General features: G+C 43.8%; 1 protein-coding gene across 5 annotated transcripts; it reads right to left on the reverse strand.

Moving 5' to 3' along the window:
* Nucleotides 1-7,003: 7,003 nt before the first annotated feature.
* Nucleotides 7,004-12,418, reverse strand: LOC140853453 (uncharacterized). 5 transcript variants are annotated; one of them, XM_073248144.1, is made up of 9 exons: nucleotides 12,004-12,418; nucleotides 11,793-11,866; nucleotides 10,787-10,929; nucleotides 10,632-10,678; nucleotides 10,432-10,540; nucleotides 10,169-10,326; nucleotides 9,286-9,400; nucleotides 7,465-7,601; nucleotides 7,004-7,286 (listed from the first exon to the last, which is right to left on the reverse strand). In XM_073248144.1, exons 1-9 carry the CDS (start codon nucleotides 12,157-12,159, stop codon nucleotides 7,278-7,280), a joined length of 948 nt encoding a protein of 315 aa, XP_073104245.1. In that variant the 5' UTR covers nucleotides 12,160-12,418; the 3' UTR covers nucleotides 7,004-7,277. The 5 variants fall into 5 exon arrangements, with proteins under 5 accessions (XP_073104245.1, XP_073104244.1, XP_073104243.1 ...); XM_073248143.1 differs by having other exon boundaries at nucleotides 7,004-7,305; nucleotides 7,441-7,601; XM_073248142.1 differs by having other exon boundaries at nucleotides 7,441-7,601; nucleotides 12,004-12,413.
* Nucleotides 12,419-21,220: the final 8,802 nt, after the last annotated feature.

Consider the following 21,220-nt stretch of genomic DNA (forward strand, 5'->3'; position numbering starts at 1 on the left):
TTCGTGACTCACTGACCGAGCTACAATCGGTCGAAGGATATTCGGCTTACCACCGTCTATCATGCGGTGCGACGTAAGTACCCGATGTAAGGTTATCGAGATTCGACTTATCATCGCCTCTCCGACTAAGTGCGTCGGACGCCATTCGACTGAACGCATCGAAAGATATCCGACTGCCGAACCTTGCCCGGCGGACGGTCGGCTTTCGACTCGACGAACACGCCCGACTCACAACCGGGCGACGGACGTCCGACTTAAAGGCTTCGATCATCGGATTACATGACAGTCAGGGGGCTGGTCCAAAGTCGGGATTTGCCCTGCCTTCGTGGCAGCACGCATTGCCGAACGTCCTAATTAATCTATAGGGCTAGCGACTTATGTGATCAAAAGCATTCTATGACACATGAAAGAAGAAGAGACATACAAAGGAAAAATGTTCAAGTTCAAAAGACTTTGACTTTCATTTCATTGAAGTTCAGGTCAAGTTTACAAAACTGGACCGAAGCCCGAATACAAGTATGACAAACAGAGGTAAAGGAAAAATGAAAAGCCGACTAGTCCTCAGAGTCAGCCTCTTCCACCAGATGACGGTCGGGGACGGTCGGCGAACCCGCTCGGGTTCGAGAGATGGGGCCGCTTGATCTTCGGTGGCTTGCTCCGCGTTTACTTCGGCTTCCGCCCTGGTGGTGAGACCTCCCGGTGACGGGTCGGTCGTCTCCTCCGTAGCTGGGGCCTCCGACTCTGGCAGAACAATGCTGCTGAGATCAAGCTCCGGGTACAGGCTTCGAATGGCTTTCCGAGCATCCTCGTACCCCACTCGGTATGAGAGGAAGCCGCTCTCTAGAAGTTCCTCCCGGTACTCTTCTGAGTCGCGAAAGTCTTCTATGGCCCGACCCATGGCCTCCTTCGCCGACTCAGCTTCTGCCTTCGCGATGTCTGCGTCGGCCTGGGCAATGGACAGACCTTCTTCGGCCTTAACGAGGTTCCCGAGGCTTACTCGGAGTGCTCGCGTTCGGCCTTCGCTCCTTGGCGAAGCTGTCCCTTTTGTGCTGAAGCCGACGGACGATTCGGGACTTTTTCTTGGCGTCGTCCCGGGTCAACTGCAGCTCGGACTCCGAAGTCGCCAAGGCACCCGTGAGTCGGGAGACCTCCTCCTTGAGTCGGGAGACCTCCCCCTCAAGTCGGCCCTCCCGATCGACCGACTGTTGCAGCTGGTCGACCAGGATGATCCTGTCGGCTTCAGTGGCCGCGACCTTGTCTCTCCAAGCCGCGCGCAGGTCACCGAACTTTCGATATCCGACCTCTAGCTCGGATATATTGTAAACCAGCTGCACAAAATGGACCGACCGTCAGGAGACCGAACTCGTGCAAGCAATAATGAAAATAAAGAAGGAAACTCACCCGGATCATCATCGGATAAAATGAAGACAGCATGTCAGAGACCCGCTGATTCTTCATTGCTTCAATGTCGGCCGGGAGAAGGAGCACCTGGCATAATTTTCTGGCCAAGCCATGGTTGGTCAGGCCCGACGCACCTTTCGAGACTGGGAAGTCGGTCGACCCCCCACCACCGGCCGACCTGCCTTCGTCGTCGGATGTCATCGGGGCCTTCCCTCGGTCGGACACCCAGGCCCTGATATCGGAGGTTGACGGCAAGCTTGAGCTCGACCGAGCTTCCCCCGAAGGCGCGGCAGCAGCAAGCGCGGGTCGCTCGGGTTCACGCGCCCCCTCCCGTTCCTCCTCTGCCGGCTGAGCAGCCGGCGCGCCGTCGATCGATTCCTCGACCGCCCTTCTCTCGGGCGAGGCTGCGCCCTCGCTCGACGGTCCCTCGGACGGGACTTCGACGGGTACCGTCGGCGCCAACAACGCGATGACGGGCTCCGCCTCCGACCCAGTCGGCTCGACCGACGGAGCTACTTGGGGCCTCTTGGGAGGCCGCGACGGCCAGGCCCCTTGTGCCGGCCTCTTCCGAACGGCGTACTGCCGTACGTCGGCTGCCGTCAGTCTCGACCTCGGTGGCATATCTGCAAACGACGACAGACGGTCAGCGTCATAAAGGAAAGGAAAGAAGGAAGGAGAAAGAAGATGGAAAATTGACCTAAGCGAGGGATCGGGCTGAGACCGACGTCATACAGCGCCTGCTCGGTGATGAGCTTCCTCTGCTTCGGCACTGAAATATCTTTCAGCCGGTGGAAGTCTTCCCGGTCCTCAGCTTCCACCCGACTGTTCTCATTCGGTTGGGTTCGGAGATTCTCCCAACGGGCGGAAAACCCCCAAGGGATATAAGAAGATACAAAAAAGAACTGGTTCTTCCATCCATGAATGGACGACGGAAGACCGGTGATAAAAGAAAGTCCCTTTCGAAGATTAAAGTACCACCACCCTCGGGCCTTAGGGTGGGGTCGGAGGACGAAGAAAGCTCGGAAGAGGAAAATCCGAGGGTCAGTCGGCAAAAGCCGACACAATAGAGCAAAACTGACTATTAGCCGAACCGAGTTCGGCGCGAGTTACGCCGGGCATAGCCCGTAATAGTCAAGCACGTTTCGGACGAACTCTGGAACCGGGAAGCGAAGGCCGGCCCGGAGGTCCTCAACGTAAAAGGCCACCTGGCCCTCGGGCGGGCTATTGACCCGACCATTGGCACCGGGGGTGAACAGCCAAAATTGCTTCGGGACGCAATATTGCTCCCGGAGCCGATCGATGTTCGGCTCCGAAAGTGAAGAGACCTCCACCTCCGGGGTCGACCGAGGGTCGTCGGTCGGATCTCTCGACCGACCTCCTCTTGGAGATGTTCTGGCCATGACGGAAGATAGGAAATAAAGAAAAAGAAGGAGAAGACTGTGAGAAGACAAGGGAGAAGGTGATGAAGGCAGTAAAGGCCCCCAGAAGAAGAAGAGAGAACTCTCAAAAAGAAGGAAAGCGGAGATGAGTACCTGGAACAGGGGATCACATGGGCAGAATCTCGACGGCAAAATGAAGGGGGTAGAAACCTGGGTATGAGCGGCCCTGTATATATAGTATCCCCTGGCAGACGAGATGAAGGCACGACCAACGAGGGATTTCCAGATCGCGTCAGGTGGCATCATCCGGGCCGTCTGTCGGCCCAACGGTTCGACGCACCCATCCTCAGATCGAGCCACGTCACCTCCATCCGCTCGAACCAACCCGACCCAATAGCCACCTGCCACGTGGCGCAGAGGCCGTGACGTTTCGTATCCCCGAACGGGCGGTGGGAACGACGATTTCCATTCCCAAAGAGGCGGAACGTCTGGCACCGATGAGACAGTACGTCTGACACCGACAGGATGTCTGACGTCGATGAGACAGTACGCCTGACACCGACAGGACGTCTGACGCCGATGAGACAGTACGTCTGACATCGATGGGACATCTGACATCGGCGAATCGCCTGGCATTCATGAGGTCCACGGCACCATATCAGCCCCTGGTACGATCATCAGAATCAGAACTTAATACGATGAGAATCCACTCCTTTCGCTCGACGCTGCCGTCCGAACAAAGACATTGGCCAGCGCATCGTCCGACTTAGGAGTGAAGGGGGACAACTGTTGGAGGATACCGACCGACCCCACTCATGCCGACTCATTGTTGGGCTTACATGATCGACGTCCGACTCTGCCGACTGACCGACGGCCGCTGACTGACCGAGGATGCGTCGGTCGGGCGGACCTTCTTCTCTCCCTTGATCGGCTGCACTATGGGGTCCGACGTCCGACTTTGGCAACGCGCCCGACTGACCGTCGGAGGGACCCGAGTTTCCACCCAACGTCTCTCAACCAGCCGCCGACCTATAGTCGGTCGGCTCCCTCAGATGCCGTACGGCTGCCAGAAACTATCAGCCCTGACAACGGCATGCGGCACTGCCGCCTAGGGGCATTATCCCACCTAAGGCATGGGTCAACCCTAGCGATTTGACAGCGCCACGGTGATTTGACGGCCTCACGACGATTTGACATCCTCACGACGACTCTGACAGTCCTCAGTGAGTTGACAATTCTTCAATTGTCCGCGCCATTAATGACGGCGCCATACCATGCTCCACTATATATCGGGGAAGGCAACAGTGCTAGAGGTCGATTCGAAACCCCTGAATTTCCTCCTCTCTAGCTCCCTCTCTTCCTCTCTCTCGTTGAGCTTCTTGTTTTCTTTTCACTGTTGCCTAGTCTCCTCTCTGACTTGACCGTCGGAGGGTCCCCGCCGGAGCCACCCCCAGTCAGTGTGGACTTTCTTTTGCAGGCGCACGTTCCCGGCGACCAGACGATGAGGGGATTGGCCGCAACAATATATATATATATATATATATATCTTAGTTTGGCTTAGCCTTTTTTTGTATTGCAAAAAAAATCAAGTATAAAATTTGTAATTTCATAAAAATAAAATTTAAATCTTGATATTAAAATTTAAAGTTTAAATGAAGAGTGCTGCCGTGCAATATTTTTAGTTTCTACCCTGCGTTTCCCAACCGACCTAATTTGAGTTGTCAGTGGCAAAAACCGTGCTTCCTACCGTTCGTAGATGTATCCAGACCATCCTAAGATAAAGGAAAGTGAAGTCATGGACTCATATGCTCGTGTTAATTAAACCAAAATTGTGATGACCATCTATTTGTTCCCGGTCGCCGCTTTCCTTCCCTCGCACCATCTCTTTCGTTTCTCGAGTTATTACAGAGGGAAAGTTAAATAGATAAATAAATAACTTCATAAACCCAATATAAAACGAATCAACCAAAAGAATAAGAGGATTTCTTTACAAAAAAAAGAAAATCCTGTCCAAAAATAATCGGCATCTTATTGCTACTCTCTCCAATCTCCGAGGAACGAAAAAAAAGAGAGATCAGAGAAGGGATGCCTGCGATAAGCATTACATGTAACGATGGATGCGATGAATGAATGAATATAGTCCTACGCAATTTTTTTTTTGGTTCTCTACTAGATAGGAAATCTGAAGTGAAGAAGGGGCAGAGAAAATGAGGGAAACTTCAGGAAGAGATGGAGATCTCGCCGGGGCGATCAGCCGCCTTGAGCGTTTGATCGATGAGGCGCTGCGCCCGCAAGCTACGGATCTTCAGCTTCATGCTGCTGCTCTTGTCCATCCTCGCGTATGTCTTGCTCTTCTTCTTCGTCTTCAAAGATATTATCACCATTGTCTTCATAGAATCCACGATGCTCCCCAGCATCACAGCCATCTTTCTCTCTCTTTCTCTTCCTCCTCTTTTCCAATTCTCTTCCGTCCTTTCTGAATCCATTGCTTGCTTGTTTGAAGACGTAGAGATTCTGTTCTTCTTCCTTTTGTGCTATATATCAATGGGGAAGGGACGGTGTTACATTCCTTCCAAGGTAGTTAGGGAGTGGCCCGGGTGGTGGTGGGTGATTGGATGATCCCCGCAATTATCTCCAGAATAAAAAATCACAACGTGGTTACAACGATGAAATTGGAGATCTGTTCTTATTAGCTAGATTCGAGATACGTTGCAAATTATTCGGGCTGTTCAAATGGCTCGAATATCGATATTACGCATATAATATGAAGATGGTTGAGTCCGAAAAATTTCTCAAGTTGCTAAATTAAATGGGGATGTTCTTGTTCTCTAGAGATTGTTCGCCTTCTCTCCATGTATGGCCAACGAAATATTGGATTAAAGGGAAAAGCTGACCTTTTTTTTTTTTTTCTTTTTCTTTTTTTGATGAAATGGGTTGTCCAATTTTTCGAAAGGAAAACTATTTGCTGGGCAACCATGCTTAGGGCGGTGACTTCTCCGTGGAAAAATCTTTGGTTCCCCTCTTTTCTTACAGACCAATATGCTGTAGCTAGTACACAGTCCACTGCCACTTCTATTCCTTTGTCGTTGGTGGGTTTTCCTCCATGAAGTCCAAAGCTTTTCTATTGATATCATGTCATCTTTGAAGACTGGGATTGTCTGAAAATGGTCCCGAATCATCTTTGTAAATGCACAAGCAATCCTCAAAGAAGGTAAATGCACAAGCAGCAAATATGTGATCCACTGTTTCATTTTCCTTATCACAATGTATACACAATTGCGATCTATTCCAGTTTTTATTCCATCAAATTATCTATTGTTTGGATTTTTTGATGGTAGGCCAGCCAAATGAATAATTTTACCTTTTCTGGTAGATGCCGCTTCCATATGATCTTTGCAAAGAAGGATTTATTCCCTCATGGCTTAAAAAGTGATAGCTATTCTCAACTGTGAAGCATTTGTTGTTGCTCCATTTCTAGCTTACTCTGTCTTGTCCGTTCCTCAACGTAATTCCACTGAGCAGTTTGGTCATGCATGTTAGCTCTTCTTTGCGTCTAGAGCTCAATGCAAGGAATGGCCATTCCCCTTCTGTAGCTTTGCCATCATAGCTAATACCAAACCTGCAGGATGCCTTGACATGAAGATTGTTGGGAAGAGATTTTTCAGGAACTCATTTTTATCCATTCATCATACCAAAAGGTGATTTCTTTCCGTTTCCCAACTTGAAAGTCGGTCTAGAGAAAAACCAATGTCGAAACTTCAGAATTCCTTTCACCATGGTGATGCGTTTTTTACACTGCTGTAGATGGTTGACCTTTTTTTTTTGGTAAGATCTGTAGATGGTTGACCTGGAGGTCGGCTTGAGAAATGGATTTTGTTGACAAGTTCTGAAATGGTTTGACTTGGAGGTGGGTTTGTGGATGGCCATGAGCTGACTATTGGGCTCCCAATATCTTTACAATGCTCTAAAAGTTTCTGTTCATGCGCTTACTTGACTGACAAAGTATAGACGATTCTCCAACAAATCAAATCAACCAATCCGGAAGACAACAGCGAATAACAAGTAAAGAGCTGAATATAATGCGTGTAAGGTATGCCATCATTTACGATCTGAGGATGCTTCCTGTGCTTTTTCTTCTAAGGTTAAAGGCAACCAAGCACTGAAAAATGTAATACGTTCTCCAGACAAAAATCATGTAATGAAAGCTGAAAGAAAAACAAAAATGAAGACAGAATCCACTTACTTCTTCATACAATTACAAAGGGCTATTTGTTCAAGATTTTGTTGAATATAGTGTACCCTGCAACAATGTCATACAATGTATCTCAATTTCATCAAAAATACAATGTATCTCAATGATTAAGCTCTTTTTCTTATTGTGCTGACCACCTTGCCCTCTATAAAGAAGCACCATCCTTGGCCCTAATGTGGTCTCTGCACACAGCTGGATGGTCCCTGCCTTGAAACATGTGGATGGATCAGAAGTCCAGTTTCTTCTCAGTTCATCTGCAATTCAACCTTATAGCTTCAGGAAGCAAATAAATAAATAAATCACGAATCTATCAATGCATTCTAACAAACACATATGCAGGAAAGATTCAGACATAAATGTCGTTACCAAAACCTTTTGACAAGGACCACTAACAAATTAATGCTCTACCTATCAGTGCTATTGGAGCTTTACTTTTTGAGCATCAGACCATAGCATTAGGGTTGCGAGTAGAGTGATGGCAGCAGTTTCAACTCGCAGTCGGGATGGACCAAGACCAACAGCAGTAGCACCAGCCTTTATCATCAGCTTCACCTCCTCCTGTGTGAAGTCTGGAAAAAGCAATTGATATACCATAATTTTCTTTGGAAACCTTTCTGGTGGTATCAGATATCCATTATGCTAGCATTAGACATGTGCATTGCATGCTTAAAGAGGGGTGAATGGATGGAGTCACATGTAATCAAGTTCTATTTCTGTGTTTATAGATATCAATGAACATAAGCCTTTCCGTCTTATGCATTTTCTTTTCTGCTTTAAAAAATGCAAACTGAACTATATAAGGTGTTCCTTCTAAAGGAGGGAGCATATATAGGACAGCATTCTCAAACAGGAAGCTCAGTGTCTCCCAGAGAGGTAGCTTAAAGTTTTCTTGCATTATAATAGAAGAGATAAGTGTAGCAGATGGGTGAATTTGGTCTTCACTAAAAAATAACTTCCTGTTTAGTTGATAAGAGGAGACATATGACAGGAGGGGGAGAACGTAAGAAATTGTTCTTTTATAAACTGGAAAACATAAATATCCCTCATGAATTTGACAGTCTTGAATGTGTATATGGATGGGTTTTGAGATTTCTACTTCCACTGAAGTACTAATATTGCGATCCCACTAGAAAATTTACCATGTCAGATCTGATGTTCCAATATGCGATCATTTTACAGCATAAAGATATGAAAATCACCTAAATGAACATCACTATGTAGAGTTTAAAAAAAATATTACAAGACACTCCTACCAATCATAAAAGGAAGGGGTCCATTCTGCAGGTTGTGTAAAACATTGAAGGCTTTTGGACAGGCATAGGATCAGAAAATAACATTTTTTTAAAACCAATCAGATAAATATTCTCCAAAAAATCAGTAAGGCAAAAGGCAGAGTAGGTAGAATGCGAATTTAGCGACAACTGCATGGTGTAAAGGATGCCTGCTCATTGGAATTTACAAGAAGAAGAAGGATTAGGATGTCAGTAATAAGATTAAAACAGGACTACAGAGTTGGAAATGAGCTTTTGGAGTGTAAAAACATCATGGTATGCTAATTGACTTTATTGTATATATTCACATGCCATACAACATCAGTGACAAAGGCACCAAATGAACATAGGAAAAATGAGAATCTCAATGTGAGCATAAGACACAATACATGATCTGGACAGGTATAGTATTGAACATAAACAGTTTGACAAGATCACATTAAAGAGCAAAAAGCAGAAGAGAAATCCTATTACTTGGATTGAAATTCTGAGCACTTATATTTCTTTTGGTAGAACTTCACCATAAGTAGGATTAAATGGACCAATAAAATGCAAAATATGGTTCCAAACAGGTACATATGAATTTTACCAAAAATGTGGTGATCAATGATCATAGCATCATTTCTTCTTTTTTTTTTTTTAGCATTTTATGATCGTAGCATCATTTCAATCATTTAGAGGAGGCTCATGATCAAAACTCAAGAACCATTAACTTCAGTCTTCTAAAATATGGAAAATATTAATTTTTATAAAATGTAAGGAAAGATGCAGCAGAAACTATTATTCTTACTAAGTTTCATGATTTGATTCTCTGACAATAGACTACTGTGACAATTTAGCATGTTAAAAAAACCGTTTACACAGCAGATATGTATCAAGATAAACATATAGAATGAATAAAGCACATGTTAGAGAGAAGCACGGTTGGGAGGTCTGAGAGAGAGAGAGAGAGAGAGAGAGAGAGAGAGAGAGAGCAACTAACCCCCTTCTGGTCCAACAATCAAAAGCCCACTGGGTTCTACACTTGACGAGGATAAGGTGTTAATAAGAGGAGTTGCTTCAGCTGCAGCAAGGAAAGAGAGTTTTGATTTGGCAACCTGGGATATCACAAAAAACATGATGCACAATGGTCATAAGCTGTGAAGCAAAAACATTCAGTTACATTTTGATAGAACCATGAGATGTTAGCTATTTTTAAAAAGAAGCTTAATGTGTCAACAAACTGCACTTATTTTCACATTGCTGGGTTTGCAGGTACTTTAAGTCTTAGTTATTCAGATACTCCATAATCAAATCCCAGCCTAATCCATATTGATTTTGTTATAACTGGACATCCTTACGTTTCTCCTTATCCTGTTTATAATCAAGGAAGAAACAAGTAATCTTGGGAGTTCAGCCCTTCATTATCCCTGAGTTCTAAATGCAAGCCAATTCTTTAATAATTCACTAAATTTTCTCTCTTCCTCTCTGTTTCTTTTGCCCCCTGAAAGTTAGTTTTTCCACATTTCCAGGTTAAAAATTTGTCCCATCCCTAGTCTCACTGCATAATGCAAATAGCATGCACATAATAAGGCCATAATTTCTTTGAGAAATTTGAGGGCACAAAATTTTGTTTCTCTAAAGCATGGAGAATAATCTCTTGTGAGTACACAAACTACATATTGCATTTCCTGTTTCCTGTTTATCTATGTTATAAGTAAAACACCTAAGCTCCTAAATAATAGAAGGTTTAATATGCTTGGACAAAAGCCATGAGATGGCATAGTCCAGTATGTGTTATCTAAATTGTTAAAAATAAAAAATAAAAATAAAAAAACAAAGGATCTAACGCACTTCTAAAATATTTAGTATCAAAGAGAACTTACAACAGGCAAAAAGCTGTGAAATTTCATTGGAGGATTCAGAGTCATTTCATGTAGCCGCTGACCTATGAAAAGGACATCATATCCGGTGAGTAGAGAAGTAGAGTCACTGAATGATTTGCCACAATCTTGTGAAGAACTTCTGTGTTGTATAGCATTGACTTGAATGTAGAAGGAAACATAAATTCATATTACAATGAATTAAGAAGACAATTTATGCATGCATACATGCATGCTCTTAAAAAGGAAAAATCAAAAGTGATTACACTGTTTAACTGCAGCTAATATGACACGCTGCAACCTGTCTACCCGATTTTCTGTAATTGTAGGAGACCTCTCTGTCAGCAGGGGTGTTACACTACTAGCTCCCAATTCCTTGACAATGACAGTGAATAACTAAGCCACTGCATATGCAAAGTTAAATATAACAAAATCCTCCACATTTCACTAGTGAAAGAAAACGTACAGTACATTTCTCGATAAGCCAGTCTGCTCGACCACGTTTCAAGGTCCCTGAAAGAACATAGCAAGAGATAGATATAAAAAATACACAAATAGCATGGTAATGAAATTGGATTTTTTTTTTTTTTTGAATCACATAAGAATCACAGTAAGACTCACCGAAAGCAGCAAATACATGCCACTGAATGCCCTGAGGAGCAATTTTTTTCAGGTCCTCTAAAGCCATGACATCTAAACCAGTACGATCAACTTTCTGAATGCAACCTTCAACTAGACCACCTATCCCATTGAAGAGCTCCACCCTTGCATTTTATTCCAGGAAATTCAGAAAAAAAACATTGTCAGTATCAGAATAATTCTATCCAACCACCAATAGAAATGATATCTGTCTCCAATTATGTTCAAGCATCGAAGGTAGAACCTTCGCATTGTCAAATATTATGGTATGAGAGTCATTTCAAACATGATGAAATAAAATATGGATTAGTAGGCTAATAACATAAACAACTAATAACCTGCGTAGTTTGGTCAGCACTTCTGCCCACCTAAGAGAGAGGTATCTGTGGCTCATGCTGCACTTAGGTCTGGCACTCCACTCTCTTTGAATCTTGGAATCTTGCTCTGTACTTTCTAATCACAAAATTTTCTGAGAGCTTGACTGCTCCACAGGAGACTTGCACCAGATCTTTTCTAGGAAAAATATTCTAAATCTGAACATTTATCTTTCCTAGGAAATATATGTTGCCCACGAACTCAACTAATTACTAATAAATATCCGCAATCTGTAACATGCCATGTATCCTCTACAACTTCCTTTGTATAATCTCTCATTTGGACATAAAAATATCCAACTCAACTGCATTACATGAAATCACTCATCTATCCTATTTCCAAGTTTCCATGCTCTACTTCTACATGGGACGTCATGCCGTTGATTATTTCATCCCTAAAACCAAGCTGAAAATCAAAGCTTATCATCCTGATTTGTTCATCCTTTTGGCTTTGTCTTTTTCCCTTTCACTTCTCAATCCAACAATATCCCGACCATATTTCCCTTAGAATTCCACAACATCTCTGGTAAACGATCGCTCTCTAATGTAAAATTCTCCACATTCGAACCAAGAGATCAAGCTTCACTTGAACTGACAGTATATAAAGAACATACCTATCATTCACGCCCAGGCGCAAGACCCTCGTCATGTGCCAGAACTCGTCACCTTGAACCCGAACAACACTTCCCTGTTCGAACATATCAAGTAAAGAAAATGGGTTGACATGCGGGAAAGAACCGAGGAACCGAGTGCTTGTAGAAATGCCTCCAAGAGAATACGATACAATTAGAGCACCAGCAAAGAGAGAGGAGTGCAATGACGTGCCTTGGATGAGGGAAGGGATGGGGAATGGAAGCGAGGGAGACCGCCACGGGCTTGGCTCGCAGCGACATCGGACGATTGGGCGCGGAGGGTGCTGAGGCTCCGCCACGAGCGGCAGATGAGGCCAGGAAATGGAGTTCGTGCGGCGGGAGATGGCATCCTGTCCTCGAGTAACCCTCCAGTAATAATCCACTGAAGAGCGATGAACCAAGCTATGAATGGGATTTGGATTTTGGAGAGCAGAGGAGATGGTTTATAGTTGTCGTAACCAGACCCTGGTGTCACTTTGCGGGAAATCTTTTAGCTGAAAGGGATGGAATTAGGTTGGATTAGATTGAACTGGGACTTGATTAAGCTAGATTAGGTTGCACTGGGGATGAATTAGGCTAGTTTACGTAAAAGACTGGAATGGGTAGGATTGGTCATGCATGGTTGAGGTTTGATTGGGTGCAATCGAGGAAGAATTCTTTGCCCTGCTACAGCTAAGAAGTGAAAAAACACCTTGCAACTTTATGCCTTGTGCTTTCCCGTTGATTTGTGTATCGGAAAATTTTTATACCGGATGCATGGACTTCCTTTGCTAACCATATTTTAATTTTTGCTCAATATCCCAATCGTTGGAGGAAAAGATGAGAGAGTTGAAAAATGCAGCAAATGGGTGCCAAAACATTAACAAAGGCGGCCGCCGCGGAGAGAGAGAGCACTCAATGTGCCCCCGTGGTTTTTTTTTTTTTTGAATGTAAAAAGATTAATATGTATTAGTACAATAGTCATCAAAATTTATTTTAAAAAAATAAATATCATAAAAAAAAAAAAAGAACCCCAATCCAATAATTGAAACTCAAATTTGAAATTTTAAAATTTAAATTTCAAATTTTCTCTATTCATCCATCAACCAACATTTAAAATTTAAAATTCCCCCCTCCCAATAACATTCATTCAAATTTCAAAATAGTCGGAGGAGAACGTCACCATCAGAGAAAGCATCAAAAAGAAGAGCACAGAGGGGAACACAACAGCCGGCTCTGGACATTCCGATGTGGATCCTGTAGAAATGAGCCGCTGGAGATAGGAGAGGGAGAGGAGACCCTACGACACCTTACGAAAACCCGATAGCCATCAGAGACAGGAGAGGGAGAGCAACTCAACCAGGGGGATCCTGCAGAACACCGACAACAGATAGCTAGAGAAGGGGAGGGAGAGTAGGGAGTCTGGTGCGGATTTCAGTGATTGATCCACCACCAAGGGTGCTCGGTGATGCCTCGCAAAAACTTAGCATCAAACAGAGAAAGAAGAGGGTGAGGACTCAATCGGGGTGGGGGGGCACTCTGCGAAACATCGATAGTAGACAACTGAAGGAGGGAAAGAGAACAGGGAGTCCGACGCCAAGAGAGCTCGATGATACCCTGCGAAAATCCGACAACAAACAGAGAAAAGAGAGAGAGAGAGAGGGGCTCAACATGGGGCATCAAACAGAGAGAGGGGCTCACAGGAGGGGGGACCCTGCAGAAAAGAACCACTGAAGACAAGAGAGGGAGAGCTAACCCTGCGACAATTCGGCACCACCTCGCTAAAACCTGATAGCAAACAGAGACAGGAGAGTGAGAGGAGCTCAACCGGAGGGGGGACCCTACATAACACTGATAGCAGACAGCCAGAGGAGGAGAGGGAGAGCAGAGAGTCCGACATGGGTTTCGATGACAGACCCACCGCCAAGGGTGCTTGGTAACACCACACGAAACATCGGCAATGGCTCAATGGGGGCTGCAAAACACCGACAATGGGCTCAATCAGAGGAGAGGAGGGAGTGCAGGGGGTCCGGCATGGTTCCGACGAATGAACCACTGCGTGTTGACCGTCAGAGGGGAAGCAAGGCCCAGCACCGACCAACGGAAGGGAAGAGAAAAAAAAGGGGGGGGAGGCTGGCGTCAACTCAACCGACCGTCGGAGGAGGCCTCAGGAGGGTGGGGCTCAACCATGGGGAGAGAGGAGAGGGAGGGTTCCATCGACACAGAGAGGGGAAGAGAAAACAAGGGAGAGAGGAGAAGCCGGCTTCCGACGAGAACAACCGAAGAAGAGAGGAAAAGAGAGGAGGGGAAGAAACGAGAGAGAGAGGGGGGAGAAGAAGAGGAAGGGGAAAGGAGAGGGCCCAGACGGCCGGCACCAGAGAAAAAGGTCCATCAGAGGAGGCATCTACTCGCAAAGACTTTAGGGATGTGACAGTAGAAGGGGCGGAGCTTCTCTCTCCAAGAAGATTCCCCCCTCGGGTTATGGTTCACAAATGGGGATCTTTTTTGGGAGGTTTAAAATAGGATATTTAACCATAAAAATCAGCATATAAATGTTCAATTGAGTATTTAGCAGCCACAAAAATAGAAGTCCATAAAATGACTCTCCTAAGATTGGCTACAACTTAATTAGCTATTTTATTCACCTCCTGTAAATATGTGTTATGTCGAAAGACATAGAGATTTTTTCATTAACCAACACTTATCGAGCTAATAAGAATAACCCAAGTATTATATGCCTATTATGGATGTAGGGTTGGAACTGGGCCGGGCCATATCCCTGTTCGAGCCTGATCTGAAAAAATTTTCGAACTTCGGACTGGACTTAGGCCTGATTATTTTGAGAAAAAATAGGTTCGAGCCTGCCCAAACCTGATTGGGCCTACCCAACGCCTGTCCTTCGTCAAGCTAACCCAAGCCGCCATGTCCACTCCATCGGCCGCCACCCATGCCGATCCTTCCAGTTGCATCTGCACGGCGCCATCGTGTCTACTCATTGTCGCTGGATCACCCATCCCTCTCCGGTGATCGTCGCCGCACCGACCCCCTCCTTCATGTCCCCTCCATCGACCGCCACCCACACTGATCTCCCCAATTGCGCCTGTACAGCCGCTGTTGCATCCACCACTGCCGCTGGAGCACCCACCCCTCTCCGATAACTGCCGCAACATCGATCCCATCCTCTATGTCCCCTCCATTGGCCCCACCTACATCGATCTCCCCAGCCGCTCCTGCAAAGCCACCGTCGCACGTCCAACCACTACCGCTGGAGAACCCACCCCTTTTGATGACTGCCACTGCACCGACCCCTCCTCCATATCCCCTCCATCAGCACTAGGTCTCCATGAAACCATGAACTAGGGCAAATCTCGGAGCATATGCATGATGGATAGCGCACAATCAAAATTTGTGACATACAAGGGGTAACGTGGTGTGTTATTCGGATAGAGGAATAGAATAAAAAATTATCTGGCTTGATTGGGCCAACTTAGATAGTTAATTAACTCGAGCCAACAAAAATGGCTGAATCTATTTAGGATCGGACTTAATTGGGTTGAAATTTGGACTCAGACCTTGGCTAGGCCAAAGATAAGCCCGAATTGGCCTAAAAGAAAAACAGACTCTATATTTAGGCCCAAGCTGACTTGAATTGTTTCAAATTAAGTTGAAGCCTGACTCGAAGTCGGCCCTACCTGAGCTACTTCCCGTCTTACATGGATGTCGTGTGCTTGAAGTTCCTAAACCATTTTAAAGAGGGTGGGTTTTTGTGCAACATTTATGATATGAGATCGCTAATAAGAGATCGATCTCATGCTATGATAAATTATATATATTTTAGCATTGCAAATTCTTATAATGGCTTGACATGTGTTAATGTCTTAAAAGATATATCTAATATATATATATATAAATATAAAAAATAAATAAAAAAAATAAAAAATATAAATATATAATATATATATATATATAAACGGAAGTCTCTCAATGGAGAAGCTTCCATCCATCACTTGGCAGCAATATAGGATCTCCTTTGGCCACATTACCACATAAAAGAAAAAAAATGCTCACAAAAAAGGAGCGGAGGCCGTCACGCATTACCGTCGGAGTGCACGAAAAAGGAGCTGGGGCCATCGTTAGAGTGCCAGCTGAGCTTGACGTGCTGGCCATCATGCGTCATCGCAGTGGCCATCACGCATCATCGGCAGTGGCCTCCCTCTCCATCATCGTCGCCGTCGTCGGTGGGAGAGGAGAGAGAGTCACGTGTTTTTTCTTCGTTCGTTTCAAGCCTTCCACCCGAAGCCTCATTTCCCCTGCCACCTCCACCTCCCACCATCGTCGTCGCTCTAGAGGAGGAGGAGGCCAAGGCCGAGGAGCCATCCGCCCCTGCTCTGATTGAGCGGTAGTCGAAAGAGCCTCCAAAGCCAGTAGAAGCAGAGGAGAAGCCCCTGAAGCCAGCAGAACCGAAGGAACCCCCAAAGACGGCGGTGGTCGAGGAGAAGGCTTGTCTGCCGCCACCAACGGAGGAGAAGGCCGTGGTGGTGGATGAGGACGGGGCCAAGATAGTGGAGATGATCGAGGAGACCGTGGTCCTCGTCGCTCCACCGGTCATAGAGAAGGCGACTCCGACAGCACCGGTTGCAGAGCCGGAAAATGAGGCCTCTAGTGAAGCGTCGACAATCATGGTGGCACCAAAGGAGGTGTTCATCTGGGGTGGCAGGTCGGACGATATCAAGGTCCGAGATGGAGAGTGCTGGCAGCAGGGAGAATAGAGCGATCGAGTTGAGGAAGAAGCGGATGAAGTCCTCCCGTGTCCGCCAGTAGAAGTCCGCCGCTCCGCCACTACCGAGGAGCTTCTTCCATTCGACACACCTTATAATATTTAAGAATTTTCAAACTTCTAATATCCAAGTTAATTATAAATAGTGATTGTTCCTCAACGAAGGCATTATATGTGGGTAAGAAAATTTTAAGCACACACTTACACGGCCTGTTTTATGCCTTGTTTTTCTGTTGAAGATGGAAGTATCTTGATGAAAATTACGGCAGATGACTTAGGAAACATAATCTTTTTATGTCTCAAAATTGGCATGGATTTAAAATATATATAAAATTAATAGAATAGAATAATTAAATAAAATAAAATATTTTTTGAATATTATATTTTTTATAAATATTTTTAAATATTTATATTTTTATTTAGAACATTTGATATCATCCATAATATTTTTTATATTATATTAAATTTTAATTTATAAAAATATTATTTAAAAAAATAAATATATGCCGTATATCTTATGGGTTCTAACCTAGTTTCTGATAAAGCCTAGCATCAGAGAATTCATGATGCTTGGAAGGGGTCAGTCCAAGCTTGGTTAGTGCTAGTCTTGGGTTCGACACGTGCACGAGTTAATACATGGTGATCCACCAGAGATGCAAGGTCTGGTTCTCATCCTTCACAGAATCTCTCATTATCGATGGGGATATATATTGACCTATCAATATGGATGGGGAAGGATGGCCATGCTTCACCATTTGATTCATTTAATTAAATTAAACGATATAGGTCAAATTTGGATTAAAAAATTTTTGATCTATGTTATATCTGATCCGACCTATATTTTGTTCGATCTAACCCGATTGGCCCCCCTAATTCGGAGAGCTTCATCTTGCCGAGGGAATACAGGATGGGAGAAGGTATAGGGGAAGAGGGAGCCTTGATGACCAAGACACCAAGCAACCAGTATCATACTCCGATTGCGCGGACAAGAAGGCACGAGGCGTCCTACGGGCACATACTCGGTCATGGCACAAGCGGCAGCACCATGCTAGCCTTCCATGATACAGACTAGCTTTTTTTTTGTCTTTTGGGAGGTTGAGAAGTGGTTCAACTTTTATTACGAGCTTTTTCTGTACGTGGACCATGGACTGATATGTTAGCGGATCATGTGTTATTGTGGTTAACTTTTTATCGTCTGTCGTCGGTAACGAATATTTATAAAATAGCATCCACACAAATTGAATTGGTGTCCAATGAAGGCCCTCCGAAATTTAAGTCAGAGAGAGAAGACGAACAGTAGTATTTTGGATATTCAGAATAGCAAGTCTGACCAGCAATGATCTCCGTACTGTTCACTTACCTCCTTTTTTATAGATGAGGTTATTGTAACCGTCGGACGTGGTTCCGTATTTTATGGTGCTAAATTATAGACCATAATCATGTAGTTGGTCATTAGTTTCCACTAATTGCGTCGTGATATGTGACGGATAACCGTTCGTAACGGTTATGACGTGTTGAGCGGATCAGCCGATCATACATTGGTAGTAGGTGTGGCTATTGGCTGATAGTTCTGTTGCACTGACAGTTCAAGTTGTTCGATATTTATCAGCATCAGCCGATCACTGTCGATAACCAACTATAAATCGATGAAGTTTGTTCAATTAGTTGATGAAGAGTCGATACTATCTGTTCAGTCGATATTCAGTCGGATTCGTATGTTAGATTGATCGGCTATTGTCGAGTCGAAGTCAGGAGTTGGTTGGCCTGAGCCGGAGATCGGTCGATTTATCCAACATATGTTTACTTTCCGATTTCTCCTACATTCCCCGTTTAGGTGGGTTCTGTTTGTATTCTTGGTTGCACTTTGTTGGGTTAAATAATGGCCGGAGTTCTTGGTTTCCTGGTTTGATTTTATGCTATGTTTATTTTCATTTTTCACTAGCTAAGTAACTGGGCTAGAACCTTTGATTTTTTTTGTATTGATTCTTAATTAAAAAAAAGAAAAAACGTTTGTGTTGATAGGTGCTTGTCTTTGATGCTTTGGCACTTGACACTGCCTTCTAATTCTGTTCAGTTATGTGTATGAACAAAATGATGTTAAGCATAATGTAGCTTTGTGGATTCTACAAAGCCTCTTTATTTCAGTTTATTCTCCAATAATATACTACTTCCGAGTCTAATCCTTCTCTTTCTTTGTCTTTCCATCTTCTATTTTATTATTACAACTTAGCTCGATATAGTGATATTTTTCAAAACAATTCAATCATGTACAATTTGTTTTCACAAAAGGAGTTGCTATGATATTTCTTAATTATTTTTTTATAGAAACGGTAGGAACATCCTAATCATCCATTAGGTAGAGATAATTAAGAAATTTTATTTTTTTTAGCAAGTTATCAAACTGACTTATTTTATTTTTACCAAAAAATGATTTAATTTAATTTATTTTTTTTTGAAGGCGATCGACTTCCCTTATCCCCATCTCACCGCCTCCTCTCCTTGCCGCCTCCTCCCTCACCAACCGGCTCTCTATGTTGGCTGCCCCCCTCTTCATATTCTTGTCTATCATGCTGCCCCCTCCTCTCACCCACTGCCTCTCTCCATGCCGTCCACCTCCCTTCATGTCATCCATCATCTCGCGCAGCCCCCCTCTCTCCTCATCGATCACCTCCCTTCATGTTATCCATCATCTCGTGCAGTCCCCCTCTCTCCTCATCGATCCTTCTCCCCCCCTCATCGATCCTTCCCCCCACCCATCGTGTTTGCACATGCCTTTCATCTCTTCGTGCCGACTCCCCCACTCACAGCCCCTTATATTAATTCCATCTCATTGCCCACTCCCGTCACCAACTCTCTTCCCTTACTCGTCACCTCCCTTCATACTGATCACCTTTTCGTGCCCCCCCACCCCCCCACCCATCGCCTCCTTACACCAGCCCTCTCCCCTTGCCACCCCCTCCCCCACTAGCTCCATTCCAACACTTCCTTCCCTCCATTGCCCTTTTGCAATCGAACATGGAGAAAAACCACAATGGAATCAAGAACAAGAGGAGAAAATTTTTTTGAAAATATCTCTAATATTTTCAAAATTTATTGTACCAACCATTACGTTTCATAGTAATTAGCTCTGGATGATGAAAAAATAATGCATATTAGCCCCAGTTATAACTGATCAGGATGGGTACTGATATGCTGCAAGATCATATATAGCTTACTACAAGATAATATATGGTATTATGATCCTACTATAGGAATAATGTGGTTATAGCTTTAACAAAAATTTGATATTTTGAAAAAATTAATTTACAAATAAAATTCAAATTTTAAAAAATATTGAATTTAGCGTGAATAATATTTTAATAATACTGCATAATAGAAATTAATTTCAAATTAATAAATTCTATATGCTTATTTTTATAATAATTATTTACTTTATTGTCAAATTTAATATAGTCGAAGTGATTATTGCTTACTGGACTATTTAGCTTATTACCTCATATTTTATTTTTTTTACATATCTTGAGAACTAAGATGATACGAGAATATGCATGGAAGAGTAATTAAAAGCAGAACCTTGATGCTTTTATTTTTGATTGAAATTTTTTTAAAATTTGATGTAAAATCTTTTAAATATTGTTGAATTTATTGAAACATTAAAATTAAAATTTAGATTATTAAATTTAGATTTAATTTATTGATTAATTATTTCATTATTTTTTTATGATAGCATGATAAGATATCCTACACACTTGTGGGTAAATTTTCTTTGAGCATATGACGGTTGTCGTGATTTCTGATTTGTGATTTTGGATCGGAGACATGATAATTAATATGATATCAGATAACAGCCGATAGAAAATCTTGAGCATTTCTTTTTAATCGAATGGATAATTTTTTAAAATATAAATAAGGACCTTAATTTTTAAAGCATCATAGTAAAATTCTTTGATAAATCATCCAATGACCTGGCTACCCAAGAAGGCAGAACGAGTCACCAACTAATCAATTTATTTATTCACGATTAAGTTGGTGACTCGCCTTTCTCATTACAAATACAAGCGTTAATTATGACACTCCAAAAGCCTACTCCACAATAAGACTCAATTTGACACCCATTCACATAACTGGCCACATTTATTTCTCCCACCATGGCGACATTGAGTCGTGTTTCATTGCAAAGTGAACAAAATTGAGATTCGTACTCGATCGTTGGGTGAGTGCGACATACACCTACTATGATGTACCGGGTCAACAGCCCGCCTTTCTATTCGTCAACGACGAAGTTCCCAACGCTCTTGCACCTCATTGCACCCCTTGAAATTCCCAAAATAACCCTACCAAATCTCAGCGGCACACCGGTCAAGGAAAATAAATCCATGGCAATTTCTACGGTGTAACTAGCTACGCATATAGACTTTTACGCGGAAATGATCTCATGCCCGTTCGAGAGTCCGAGACAATCACGAATGGCAGATCTTCTCCCTCATACACATTTCTATGCGCGCGTTTACGACGTTGCTCTCTCATCCGGATGGCATGGAGGATCACAACCTCCGCTTCGGTGCATTCGTTCACTCACCTCTCCCTCTCGGCCTGTCCAAGTCAACCGGTCGTCGGCGCCCTAATCCATTTCGATCGCAAAACGGGAGGGGTA

Source organism: Elaeis guineensis, chromosome 13 (genome assembly GCF_000442705.2).
Source record: "Elaeis guineensis isolate ETL-2024a chromosome 13, EG11, whole genome shotgun sequence".
Lineage (NCBI taxonomy): Eukaryota > Viridiplantae > Streptophyta > Magnoliopsida > Arecales > Arecaceae > Elaeis > Elaeis guineensis.

Bases quoted from the DNA above. Each gene is read 5' to 3' on its own strand.
- LOC140853453 (XM_073248143.1), bottom strand. From the start codon at position 12,159: ATGCCATCTCCCGCCGCACGAACTCCATTTCCTGGCCTCATCTGCCGC. The intron at 10,930-11,792 runs GTATGTTCTTTA...ATAAAATGCAAG, and splicing joins CGCCTGGGCGTGAATGATAG to GGTGGAGCTCTTCAATGGGA. The intron at 9,401-10,168 runs GTAAGTTCTCTT...GTGATATCCCAG, and splicing joins TTCACAGCTTTTTGCCTGTT to GTTGCCAAATCAAAACTCTC.